General features: G+C 37.4%; 1 protein-coding gene across 6 annotated transcripts in view; it reads right to left on the minus strand.

Moving 5' to 3' along the window:
* The window catches only part of TECPR2 (tectonin beta-propeller repeat containing 2), a 67,469-nt gene that overhangs the window by 38,543 nt on the left and 15,414 nt on the right, over positions 1-13,512 (minus strand). For all 6 annotated transcript variants that reach the window (XM_088149816.1, XM_088149815.1, XM_088149811.1 and 3 more), the window contains exons 8-14: positions 12,119-12,598; positions 9,867-10,822; positions 8,048-8,231; positions 6,745-6,918; positions 4,499-4,679; positions 2,864-3,005; positions 521-761 (exon numbers count right to left, since the gene is read on the minus strand). In XM_088149816.1, coding sequence (XP_088005942.1) covers positions 521-761; positions 2,864-3,005; positions 4,499-4,679; positions 6,745-6,918; positions 8,048-8,231; positions 9,867-10,822; positions 12,119-12,598 — 2,358 coding nt within the window. The remainder of the gene's footprint in view (positions 1-520; positions 762-2,863; positions 3,006-4,498; positions 4,680-6,744; positions 6,919-8,047; positions 8,232-9,866; positions 10,823-12,118; positions 12,599-13,512) is intronic.

Raw genomic sequence — 13,512 nt, forward strand, 5'->3', positions numbered from 1 at the left:
CTCAGCACAACATGCATACATTGTATTTGTTCTTGGCTTGAAGGTACATGATGCAGCAACCTCATTAAATCTAAGCAAGATTGGGTCTGGCCAGCACCCAGAAAAAAATAACTGCCTGGAAATCCTTTGTGAGCTACTTAGGTCTCTGGAGAAACAGAATAATATACTGTAAATGTAATAACAGAGATGGCAACACTGGACACTAGGCCACAGGAGTATATGTCAGGAAAGAAGCATCAGGCTCTGCATGCTTGGCTATGATACAGCCGAGTTCTATATGTTTGCTGATTCCCACATGCCTCTTCCACTCACAAAGTGATGTAGGGGTTGGATAGTATGTACTATGCCCAGGAATGGTGCACTGGATACGATATTAACCACTACTGCTCAAAATAAATGTGTCTAGACATTTTCTACTTTGAAATAATTGGTAGGAATAGAAGACATCATTGCATTGTTAAATGTGCATATACTAACCGGTCAAGTTTAAAAGCAACCTCAGCAACAAAAATGCACTTACCTATGAGGCTTCCCTTTGCTACATGAAATTCATTCTTCCCAGAGGAAATCCAGACACCACTGCTGTTGACTGCAAGTAAGCTTGGCTGACACTGAAGCTGTTGTGACCAGAAAGTTGTGCGCAGTTTGTCTGCCACCTTCTCAACAGGAGCCTGGGCTGCCGTTGCTACTGTTTGGGTTGCATGGATTATTGTCTGGAAAAGGCTGCTCTGGTCAAATACAACATAATCTGTAATGCTTACCTGGGGGTGTCAAATACACAAAAGGACTAAATCAGTTTCAGAGAACATTAAGACCTCTCTTGTCACATCACAGAAAGACTCCACCAAGAGGAACAACTTCTTTCTGACAGCATACAGCCTTTCATCATTCACATTTTTAGGAAGTATGAAAAACACATGACCCCAGTTGGTACCCAGCCCTTCAAGACTGATTTTAATATGAAAATGTATGCATCGCTCTACTTCTTCAGGTGGAATTGGAAGACTTAAAGTATTTCATTCTGGCTGGAATACATCTCAAATTTGCAATTATTCTGACTTTGGTGGGATGGGGGCGGGGGAAGACCTGGCATGCAAAAATGTATCATTCAGAGTTCTGGATGCCTTGCATGTGATTTATTTCAATTTTACACTTTGGAAGTAGGACAGTAAAAACTGTTAAGAGTTCTACAGTGAGCTGTGTGATGTGTTAACAAGAACATTGAGTAGCTTGGAAATAGCCCAGGAGATTTAACAGTCCCTTTAGAACAAAAGAGATACCATAATTGCTCAACAAACTGGATGCTGTATTGACAGCAAGTGGGCCAACATACCCTTTTAAAAAAAGGAATGTGCAAGACAGATGCAAGACAAAAATCCTGTATTTGACAAGAACTCCCAGATACTGTAACCTGCTAGTCCAGCCAAAACTAGATGGAAAGTCTCAAAAAGATACAGCCACCTTAAGCCATGGAAGCCACCAAAAAAGTGAGTGATTGAGAGTAACTAAGTTTAGGAAGCATTTCTCAACCTGGTAACATCCACATGTCACAGTATGCAGTGCTGGCAGGAGACTAAGTTCAATTCAACTGGAAGACACTAGGTTGGTAAAGGCTATTCTAAGGGAATGCTACATTGTGAAATTAAATATTTAAATAACTTCCTTTTGAGGGGGGTGCCTTCAAGTCAATCTTGACTCATGGTGAATGTCTGAATAAATCCCTGCAGTTTGCTTGACAAGATTTCAGAAGTGGTTTGCCAGTGCTTGCTTCCTAGGGCTGAATGACTGGCCCAAGGTCAACCAGCTGGCTTTGTGCCTAAGGCAGGACTAGAACTCGCCGTTCCCGGTTTCTAGCCTGATGCCTTCCACTACACCAAACTGGCTGTCACTCATCTTACTTTTACTAAAGTCTAATTACAAACATGTGGTTATTAAAATCATCACCCACTTGCAGATGCTTTGCATTCAAGGCTTATTTTTCTGGAACCATAGGAAAAGGCCTTCTCCTATGTAGCTGCCAAACTGTTATTCATTCCCTTGGGGGATAGTTTGGTTTCCACTATCTTAAGTTTAGTTAATCGGTAAAGATGCACATCTTTCATCAGACTTTGTTAAATAATTTTAGTATTTTATAATTTTTAATCTGTATTTCTACATTTTTATGTTCTATTTTGGTTTTACATTTTGTTATATGGTGCTTTAATTGCTTGCCAGAATAGAAAGGTAGAATATAAATACATTATTACAATGTTGTTGTACCTTCAGTGTCTTTACAACTTTCTAACATATGTATTCCTCTGTGATGTCTAAATGAATGTTACCATTTTGAATGTGGCTAAGTTTTGTTTTACTATTTGTAAAATATGTTTTATAATTATTAGTTTTGTTATGATTTTTATTTTTTGTCTCAGAATTGTCTTCTTTCCTTTTTTCTTTTTCTTTCTGAAATGTTCAATGAAGGTAATAAAGCTTATTGATTGGTTGAATGTTACCACTTTTCTACTGATAGAATATCAAGACTCCCTTCTCTCATTTTGGGTAATTATCTTATCAAGGCTGGAGTTCTAGATCCAGAATCTGATAATAAACATCATACAGATTTATGAGTGTATCCCTACAAAAGAGAGAAACAAGACATCCAATGCATATCTAGGTTTAATTAGCAAATGAAGCAGGATTTCATCACTATCTTAGGAAGGCAAGCTCTGGTAGGTTTCATCATATAGATCTTCCCCAAATCTACTTCCTGAGATGTTTTAGCTGGGTTTGAATCCAGGATATTGTCATGCATGCATGTAAGAGATCTGAGCCTCACCACCAAGTAAGCCCCCTTTGTACTAGAAATAGAATAGGAAATGCCTACTTGCCACCAGTGGTTGTCATCCCCTTGTGGTTTCTTTGAAACAACACCAGTTCTAAACCACAGATTCCCATGGATATCTAAAACCCATATGGTCTGTTGGTCTCCAAGAGTAATACACACCGGCTCTAGACCTTGCATTTCACTGCAAAAGCAAGCAACACTTATTTATTTACAATATTTATACAACCAATTCCTTAAGGACTTCTGTCAGTTTACAAGACTGAACATAAAATCATTAAATTCAAAACACAAATATTGCTGTGTCCCTATTACACTATCATGCTCAGTTTTAAAATCATAAATATTTAATGCTAATTAAAAGTTCATTAGAAAAGCTAAATTTTAACAGCCTTTCTGAATCTCTTTAGGGAGAGTGCCATCTGGATCTCAGTAAGGTGGGGGGGGGTGTCAACATAATTTTGAACAGTACCCAGAAGCCTACTGGAAGCCAACATATTGACTGTAAAGCTACTGTTACATGACACCGGTGGATCTCAGTAGTAAATGGACCACTGCAGCCTGCAGCAACTGCAGATTCCATACAATTTTTTAAGGTAGCCCGACATAAAATACATTGCAGTTGTCGATTTTAGAGGGGATTATAGCAGATGGCTGTTGCCAGGGCTTACTAACATGCTTACAGAAAGTACTCCTTCCTCCTCCTCAAAAAACACCGCCCATAGTGGAATCTGTGTACATTCTCATTCTATTTATTTACAGTTCAATACGTTAAAATCAAAATGCCGTGGTATAATGTATTACTTTAGTCAATGGGCACAATTTAATATTTGCAGATAAATTTTATTGAAGGAGACTGAAACTTACATTCCACTGATATCAATGGGCTATAACAATGTTTATTACTTGATCATGCCATTGCTCATCTTAAAGATATCCAAACACTACTTAGTGCAAATTAAATATTGCTAAATTTAAATATAATCTAAAAAGCTAATCAATCTGCTCAAGTCTTGAAAGAGCTACTAGCATAACCAACTATACAATTGTTAGCAGCCAATCATGAACAATTTGCAAAATTGAGACAGATAACAGAGCCTGCCTTTCCTTGGGTCAGAATTCATTATTCACCGAAGGCCCTGAAGACCTGGCTTTTCCCCCAAGCATTGGGCTAGGATGGGGTTGAGTCAAGAGGTCAAGAGTTTGATTGGTCTGGCACCTCGTAGGAAGGGTTGTTCTGTTTTTATTCCATTGTTTTTATTGGTTGTTGTGAGCCACCTAGAATCACTATGTGAGATAGGTGGCCATATAAATTCTTCAAATAAATAAATCAATAAAATTATCTGGTTCTATGGCTTTAAGCATAAAATATGCATATAACTCTAATTATCAAGATGTAATAATAATTGTGTATGGTGTTCAATCCAAGCCTGAAAAAAAGTAAATGTTAACTGGTATAACTTAACAGGCATTCTTTCCCTCTTTTGCTGAGTTTCAAAACAACACTTTTTCTACCATTTAACAAAAAATCAATAAAACCTGATGTCCTGGTTGGGAAACTATCTTTTCATGTGATGCAATTAACACATGCAAGTCCAAACCAAGATGATGAAAATGCTGGTCCTTGCAAAATCAAGAACTGTTACAGGACATGCCTACTGATTAAAAACTGTTTACCTTATGATATCACATTTCCACTGTTCTCCTTCAGGACAGAAACTGCTTATACCTTCGCGAAAGAGAAGTACACGCTGCTCAGTTAATGCCCAAATTATATTATTTCTGGCTGTAACCTGTGATAGTTGATACGGACAGTCTACTTTTACTGCCCTGGCACAGGGACGATCCACGCTGAGGCCTTCAAGTAAAATACAGAAGAGCAATAAATACATCATTTTCTGTTTTTATACTTATAATGTTTGCTTTCTGGGTTTAGTTTTATTTCCTTTCTATGTAATTTATAATCTAACTGGGAAAATAGAGTTACCTCTCTTTTTGATATTATTATATTCTACCCATCCCCAAAGTATGTTCCTTTAACATATTTCTCCGCTCTGTGTAATGCTGGTTCTTTTCAATTGTTTTCCAGTTTCATTCATATTTACTTAAGATTTTTTGAGAATCAGTCCAACAACAAAGTACTGCAGGATAAACTAATACCTTTATAATTACCATTTACAACCAAAAAACTATAGTTTTGACCAGGGTTAAAATGCAGTGCCTATATTTTTATAGCCCTAATCTTAAATTCCTAACTTCCTCTTCAAAGTGTTTTCCCCAAATCTGGATATATTATGGTTGCTAAAAGGACACTTACCAAATGTATTTATATACAAACACATACACACATTGTATCTGAATCTGAATCTGTATCTATACCTATCACAATTTTAAAACAGTATCCAGAAAGCAGGAAAGCAACATACACTTGCCCCCATTAGCAGGATTAAAAGATTCTTATATTTGGGGGGAGGGGGCAGGGGCTGGGATCTGGAAATATTTTGCCACTGAAGTTGGCCACTGCATGTTAGACCCTGTATAGTTACTGGAGCACATATGTGCTGCCACAGCAAGGGCAAAATACATATCCTCCCACCCCCCCGCCAGGTAAGTTTGATTGCAATCATTGGTAGAGCTTCCAAGAGTGAAATTAAATTTCTCAGGAAGAGGGGAGGCACAGTTGGCCAGGCCTCTGAGAATTTCTGCAGAACAAAAACATACTATATTACAAGCCAAAATGCGTGCTGTGAAAACCAGTAGTAGCTCACAGAAAAAGGCGGGCTGTTCAGTCATCACACACTCATTACAATAAAGTACACAAGTAAAGGCAAAATAATAATCAACTGCTATGTTTTGAAATTCTAGAAATGCCAGAATATTTTTTCCTAATCAATAAGGGAAAAGTCATCCTGGTGTTAGATACAAGCTCTCTAACATAGAAATTACTTTCCCTATTGAGGCTGAGGCTATTTGTTTATTTATAATTTCTATTTCTATGGCTGCCTACTCAGACACAAATCCCTTCTACTGCTGAATTACTTAGCATCAAAGCCTGAAAACTGTGAACACAAATAGATGCTTCCCTGAATTTGCTTGCTCGTTAGTATCACATAGCAGTATAAACACAATAAGCTGGTTCCAGGCTTGCTGAGAATGAAACCCTGCTAACTGAATGCTTCTGCAAACAGAGGAGAGAGATCTTCTGATTCCTCTTTGTCTGTGCAGCTTGTATGTTGTCTGAAAAGCCAGTCTACTAGATGAGGGAATCCTATAGCACAGTGTGACAAGTATGTTGACTCATTGCCATTGATTTTTATGCATTTTCTAGAGTTGTTTAATACTAAGGCAGTTTAAACATTTTTCTAAATAAATAAATAATGCTCTCTCTCATCCTTCAACAGAAATCTCTGTTGGGTCAGAGTCCTTTGACAGATAAAACATTTCTAAAGGGATCCTTCCACTATAGACCAGAAAATCTGAATTTCAACCCAACAAGCCCATGAAGGACTTTAGACTAAAACTATTTAACATGGTTTAAATCAAACAGCATCAGGCAATTAATAATCTCTATTTGGTTTTGGTTTTCAAAAACCCTCTACTTTCAGGGAACATTTTTATTAGTACTAATATTTTTTGCATTTAATAAAGTTGTGTAGAGCGTTTTAGGTTGGAGTATAAATGAGCGCAGCCTTGACATCACTTCATAACATAGCTGTAACTGGACTCCACAGTATAATCAACCCATTGTAGGAGAAGACTAATGACAGAAACAAAATGTCTTTCAGGAAAAACTGTCTGCCTTGCTTGCCTGGAACTTCTCACTGAAAAATCTCCAGTAATTTCTGAAGCATCAGAAGATCCTCCCAGAATGTAATTTAATAAAAACATAACTCCAGGAGAAAAATAAAGACTAGTTTAGGTACCTGTTTGTAGATACAGATCACCATTTGTTCGGATAATCCAGGCTGTGTCATCACTCAAGGATACAAATGCCGCTTGAGGTAAAGCTTCATACCAATGACGTTTTCCTCTGATAGTTACTTTGCCACAGGCAAAAGCTTTATTGGTTTTTTGCTCAATCTTCCACAGAAGAGTCCCTGTGGAAGAACCCTCACATAAATAAAATTATTCACAAGAGAACACATTTAAATCTAATGAATTTCTGCTGTTTGCCAGCAGCAGCTATTTTAAAGTCTAAGACAGTCTTCACCAACATGGTGATGGACTGGCCACCATGGCGGTGGAGACAAGGGAATGGGAGTATGGGAATTACACTCCAATACATGTGGAATGCAGCAATTTATGAAGGAACACATACAAGGTTAGATTCTTCAGAACAGCAGCCATAAGGCAGTTGTAGAGTTTTAAAAATCCAACTCAAAACATGAAAAAATGCCACCTCAAGGTAAGCTTTCTTCTCAGGTGTCAGGCCAATGAATAAAACCATCCTCCAAGTGTTCTTTACAGGACAAGCACTGCAAATAAGACATCTCACTGCTCTTTCTTATCTCCACAATTCAACATTACAAGGAAAGTACAGATAAAATAAGTATAAGGAAATACTACAAAATGTGTACTATTCCTTCTTCCTCCTAATAATTTTTTATTTATGCCATGCCTTTTAAACTGTAAGCCTAAAGCTGAAGAAAACAGTGGGACATGGACATAATAGATTTGCTTAGAGGACAAAGGAAAGAAACAGAATATAATAGGTTATAATTATTTCTCCTGAGTAAAGATAACACTAAATACTGTATTTCTAAATTGATCATGGACAGACAGAAAAACACTGTTGGCATAAATCATATCCTAGCTTTAGTTACGGATTTAAGGGATGGAAAAACCTCAAGGTCAAAACCACAACAATCTGGTATAAAAGGAGGTATAAAGGCAATTAACAGCTGAATATGTAACTACACTATTTTCAGGACCAGAAATCAGCCTACAACTACAGAATTTTTTGTTGATAAAAACGCTAGAACATAATTTTCCTCTACTTCACTTCTTTTTTGTGGGCAATGAGAAGTCTTCTGAGAGGGCATTCAAATATCTGCAATCTGTGGTAATACAATCTAGAACGGCATTTCTACAAAAGATAGTTTGAAATCCCTTCCCATTGATCCTACAATATTTTGATGTACCCATATAAATTGAACAAATAAATAAATGCACTCAATCCATCCTTCTACCCAAGGACAAAAGGCAAAAAATGCAAATCTAACTAACCTGAAGGAGAGACTGCCATCTGCTGGACATTATCTTCAAACTTCTGCCAACGCAACCCAGCACTAGGTAATGCACTACAATACAGGCCACCTTTGTAATCCAAGCACCAAACATATTTATCAGAGACAACTAGGCTCAGTATTCCATAGCCAGGACCTGCATAGCCCATCCAGCTTTCTGCAAACTAAAGACTGAAGAGTTAGAATAGGTATGATATATTTTCATGGTATATGAAAGCTGCCCAGTCTTGAAATTATAGAAGGACTGTGTTTTTAGCACATTTGACAAATGTATGTTTTTAATATTTAATAAAGATTCTTGGGTAGCATTTGCAAAACAGGCAGTTTAAAAATCTCTAGCAATGGGTACAGGTAGTCCTCACTGAACAAGGACTGGAAAATGGTCATTAAGCAGGGTGATTGTTAAGCGAGTCACCACATGACTGGACCCAATTTTATGACCATTTTTACAATGGCCGTTAAGCGAATCACGTTATCGTAGAGTGAATCCAGCTTCCCCAATGGATGGTTTTTGTCAGAATTTGCTTAACCATGTGATTCGCTTAACTACTATCATATAAAAGGTTGCAAATCATGATCACGTGACCCCGGGGGGTGTGACGGTTTGCGACAGTCGTAAGTGCAAGTACAGGTTATAAGGCACTTTTTCTGAGACCGCTGCAACTTCAAATTGTTATTAAATGAACTGTTGTTAAGCAAGGACTACCTGCATTCAGTATTTATTCAGTGTGAATAAATGGTTCACCATTATGGAGAAAGTCATAGCTTGTACAATATCCAAAGTTCTGAAATAAAGTTTGATGATTGCAAGAAAATTCTGAAAATCTCAATTAAATAGTGAACCAGAAAAATAGATATTCTAGTAAAGTTATGATACAATAATATATTAGATTAGTACACTTAAGTAGCCAAGAGAAGAGAATTGTTTGTTGCCAAGCTGTCATCACCTCCATCACAGTCTCTTCTCATTCTTTTTCCTAACAAAAGCAAGCAAAATATACTCCTATTCCTGGATTTGAGATTCTGATTGTAGATTTTTTTTTAAATGCAATTTTTTGTGAGTCAACACTCAACTGGTTTACCAGTAGACCATTCAGGAATAAACCAAAGACTTGCTCCAATAAAAATAAAAATGTGATGCCCACGGAAAAAAGCATGCCCATGGAAACCTCTCGTCTATCTTCAGGCCCCTAGCTCCACCTAATTTAATTTTAATACTGTTTTCATTCAAATAATTAAATGGGAATCTGGCATGCTGAAAGTAAAGCAACAGCCTTCAGTATTATTATTTCCAAGAAAGCTCTCTCTCTCTCTAGAATTCTTAGGAAATAAAAATGGTAAGTGTCTGCAGCATAGTGCTTCATTTGGACATATGCACACCTACTCAGAAAAAAAAGGCAAAAGTAACTGGGGGGGGGACATAAGGCACAACCTTGCCAGTTAGCCTTCTAGTAAAAATGGGTCTTTCACAACATGCTTTCAACTTTTCAAATGTGCTTATCAGCTGAAAAAATCTTAGTGGCTATTAAACGAAAAGTTGTAAGAAAATATAGTCATCAGTTAAACTTTAAAAACGCATGCAGAACTCAATTCATAAAGAAAAGCTTCCTATTTCTCCTGCAACATTTCAGATTCTTTCCAAAAGCAACACTTGTGGCTGAAGGAGTCTCTAGGGAATGATATGCATGTAGAAGGGTGTACAGCAACAGCAGGAAAATTGAAGGAAAGGTTAACGTGAATGCAGGTATGTTCCAGTCAGATTAGAGAAACATGTCATAATGGTGTTCCTAAGATCATACCTGATCAGATTTTGAAAGCACCCCCTTCTCAACACTTGACCTGACTTTATCCTGGGGAAGATGGCAAGCCCCCATTTCTGTCACACTTGTCTCTGAAGATGAATAAAGCAAGCCATGCCCATAGATGTCCTCTTCATCACTTGATACACATCTCTCAGCTCTAGCACTGTGAGTGTTACTCATCCATTCACTAGTATAGTCAGTGATGACTCCTTCTTTGAAATTCTGTCCAGGTAGCATCCTTTCTTGAGGACTTATTTCCTTTTCAGAAACAGCAGAATGCTCAGTAAGGTTTCCAGGGACTACAGGCAGTAAAGATGGTTGGTGCTCCATTATTTCAGCAACCCCACTCTGAATGAACAATTCCTCAGCACAAAAATGTGTGTCCCTATTTACAGATATCCCTTTCCCAGAGCTGGTCTCTTCCAGGGAAGCCGAAGTTCCTGGCAGACCTAATTTATTTAAACTGAACTCTGTTTTACATAGGAGAGGAAAATGCTCTTCATCTGGGGATATCCGCTTTGGGCTGGTTTCTGTTTGTCCAGGCAGAGGATTCCAGTTGTGTTCACTGTCATCACTACCTATTTTGTTTTCCACAACAAGCAAGCAGGAGTTGGAAGTCAAGGAATCTATAACAGGTGATGCATTTACTTCATTCTTACAATTAGAAAGTTTCAGCAGTTTCAGTGCTTCCTTGTTGTCATCAGGTGTTAGAGCAACTACTGACTCCAGAGACTGAAGTTCACTGAATGTTTCAGTATCATTTTGTGTTTCCATACTAAACACACTTTCCTGTTCTGCAGAACTGATGCTTAAGCAGTCTGTGGTGCTGCCATGGAGGCTAGAACTAATGGAGCATGATTTCACATTTAGTATCTGAATGCTATCAGTGAAGGCTTGCTGCTCATAAGATGGTGTGCTTTCTAGAGAGCTAGGATTTCTCCTGGTGCCATTTTCTAAATTCAGATGCAGTTGGAAAAGGTGGAGGTTAAGAGAAGTTAAAGGAAGAAAAGAAGAAGTTGATTAATGAAGAGTCATGGGCAGCATATATATTTGATTTATAACTAAATAAAAATAAATACCACAAAGTAAAAATTTAATTTTTGAAGTCACAGTTCATTCTAACTTTACTCAAGCATACCAGTAGACTAAGCTGCCTCCCTAAACACTAGCAATAACAGAAAGACATTTTTCTAGTTTGGTGCTCTCTGGGTATGCAAGCACTGCCCTGAATAAAAATACTAGGTATTCTGGTCGCAATAAATCTGGAAGGCTCTGAGTTGGAGAAGGACGCCAGGAAGTATTTTATAGCCACTTTCTGAAGTGAAAATGCTATACAGGGTTTCAGGCAGAGAAGTCATCTTCAACTCTATTTTTTAAAGCTTATTTAGCTGAAGATGCTGGAAATTAAACCTGGATTCTTTCATAGAGAAAAAACACATTTTACCAGTAAACATGATACTCCCAAATGCAATTTTAGCACAAGTTTAACTAATATGTTGTCGCTAAGAGACTGAGCCCTGAATCAGGAAGCCTCTTTCTTCTGCCATGAATTCAGTAGGAAACTTTGGGATGGTCTCACTCTGAGCCTGAGTTCCATGTCCTCCTCTACACTATAAAATGGTGACATCACTGATCTACCTTCCCAAAACTGCTTTAAGATTGGAAGAAGATAACACATGTGAAGCATTTTGGAATCTCTGAAGTGCTACAAAAGGCTAGTTTCTGCTATGCTCATTCCCAACAGCAGGAATAAAACATAAAACCCAGTATTTGATTCCATATTTGAAATTGGGAGTCACATCTTTCATCCTTCTGTTTTAAAAACACATTGACCCAGTTGTGCAGGTCCCATAGACCAAAAGACACTGAAAGCCAACTAAAGACAAGTTTAAAAAAATCCAATCAGCTATAATATTTACTAACCAATTAAGCCAGAATTACCTGTGTAAATGACAAGTGCAACCTCAATCAAAATAGCCTCACCTACATGTGCCATGATTCAAAAAACAAATGTATTGTGTAAACCGCTCAAACAAACCCAAATTCTGTCTTATTCCCAACAAATGTATAAATTCATTCTGAGATCAAAGATTAACAATGGCAAAAATTAGTGTTAATTTTATAGCCTATTACTTCTGTCATATACTATTAGATCTGAGTGGAATTTTACAGGCTACATACAAAAGAGAAAAAAAAAAGAACTAAGAAACGAAGAGTGCAAGAATTAGCTTTCCTAGCTAAGCATTTACCCAGCTTTTTCTTTTTCTTCTTTTTCACTTTGATTGGTTTTATAATCAGTTCTTGGTTGAAATCTTCTGAGCTGATCAGGCTCAACCTCTGTGAAATTTGCTGATCTGCTCTCTGTATTTCTGATGACGTTTGATCCCCGTTGGTCAAGAAACTGGAGCCACTGTCCACAGAATTCATGGAACTGCTCCTACTTCTTGATTCACTGATTACAGAGTAGCCTCTTCTTCTTGGGTCACTGCTCAAGTCCCCTAATCCATCAAAGCTCTGTGAGCGAATTTTCTCTGCTATCATTGCTACTTCCAGGTCAGCTCTTCCTACAAAGCCATTTTTGTCACCAGGTGTTTGGGGTGAAGAGAAGTTACTTAATTTGGGGTTTGCTTCTGGAGAGGGATCACATGAGACTGATGCAACTACTGAATGTGGCCTCTCTAATTTTGGGCTTAAATCGGATATCAAGTTGGTCAATTGTGAATTTAAATCTGAAATATGACAAATTGATAAATATTAGATGGCAATTTACAGCAGCAAGAAAACATAGGAATGATTTATAAAATTCAAGTAGTGTGAAATGAGTGGCTAGAGAGATGTCTCCCCACCTGCCCTGAAACATTTGGTGGGTGAACTTGAAGAGTAGTAGATTCAAATTAGTACTTCTTCGCCCAACATACATAGTTTGCTCATAGATTTTGCTGCTTTCATGAGCATAGATCTGTTTTAAAAAAGGATAAACCAATCTTTCACAAATTTGCTATGTCATGGTAACAGCAAGTATATGTAAATAAAACTGGGGGAAAATAAATTGCTAATACATTTCCCAGAAATATCCATCTAGCTACTGCCAAAAAAGGATACTGGACCTGGAACATCATTTATATAATTTGCATAACATCTGATATGTATGTTTTTCCTACAGTGAATAGGACAGTAATGAGAAACTGACTGGAGAAAGAGCTAAGATTGAAGAACTAATATATTATGAACAGTAAGTAAAATCTCTCTAGTGCCATACAATCTTATATAAAGATCAGTTTAAAACCTCTATTTTTTAAAACTGTTCTGCCTAGGTCAGAATTAATTCTTAGTGACATTTAATATGATCTGGCAACATTATCAAGGAATAGTTGCAATGAGAGGGGTAGCCATATAAAAAATAAAATAAAATCTATTCATGCTTTACTGTAATAAAGGCTTTCTGCTTTGTGTCAATTGACACTAAGTCATTTGACTACTGAGAAAATCAGATAAACAGTGGATAACCTGATGTGCTGCATAATAGCACTGCCTCTGGCAGTGATGTCCGTCTCTAGTCACCTGCGGCAATAGTTAATGGAGAATTGTTTGCTAATAATATGCTCCACATGGAGCTTTATGAATGATCCTTGCCTCTGATATT

Source organism: Python bivittatus, unplaced genomic scaffold (genome assembly GCF_059951505.1).
Source record: "Python bivittatus isolate LINGU-HERP-01145 unplaced genomic scaffold, Pbiv_v1 ctg000580_np1212, whole genome shotgun sequence".
Lineage (NCBI taxonomy): Eukaryota > Metazoa > Chordata > Lepidosauria > Squamata > Pythonidae > Python > Python bivittatus.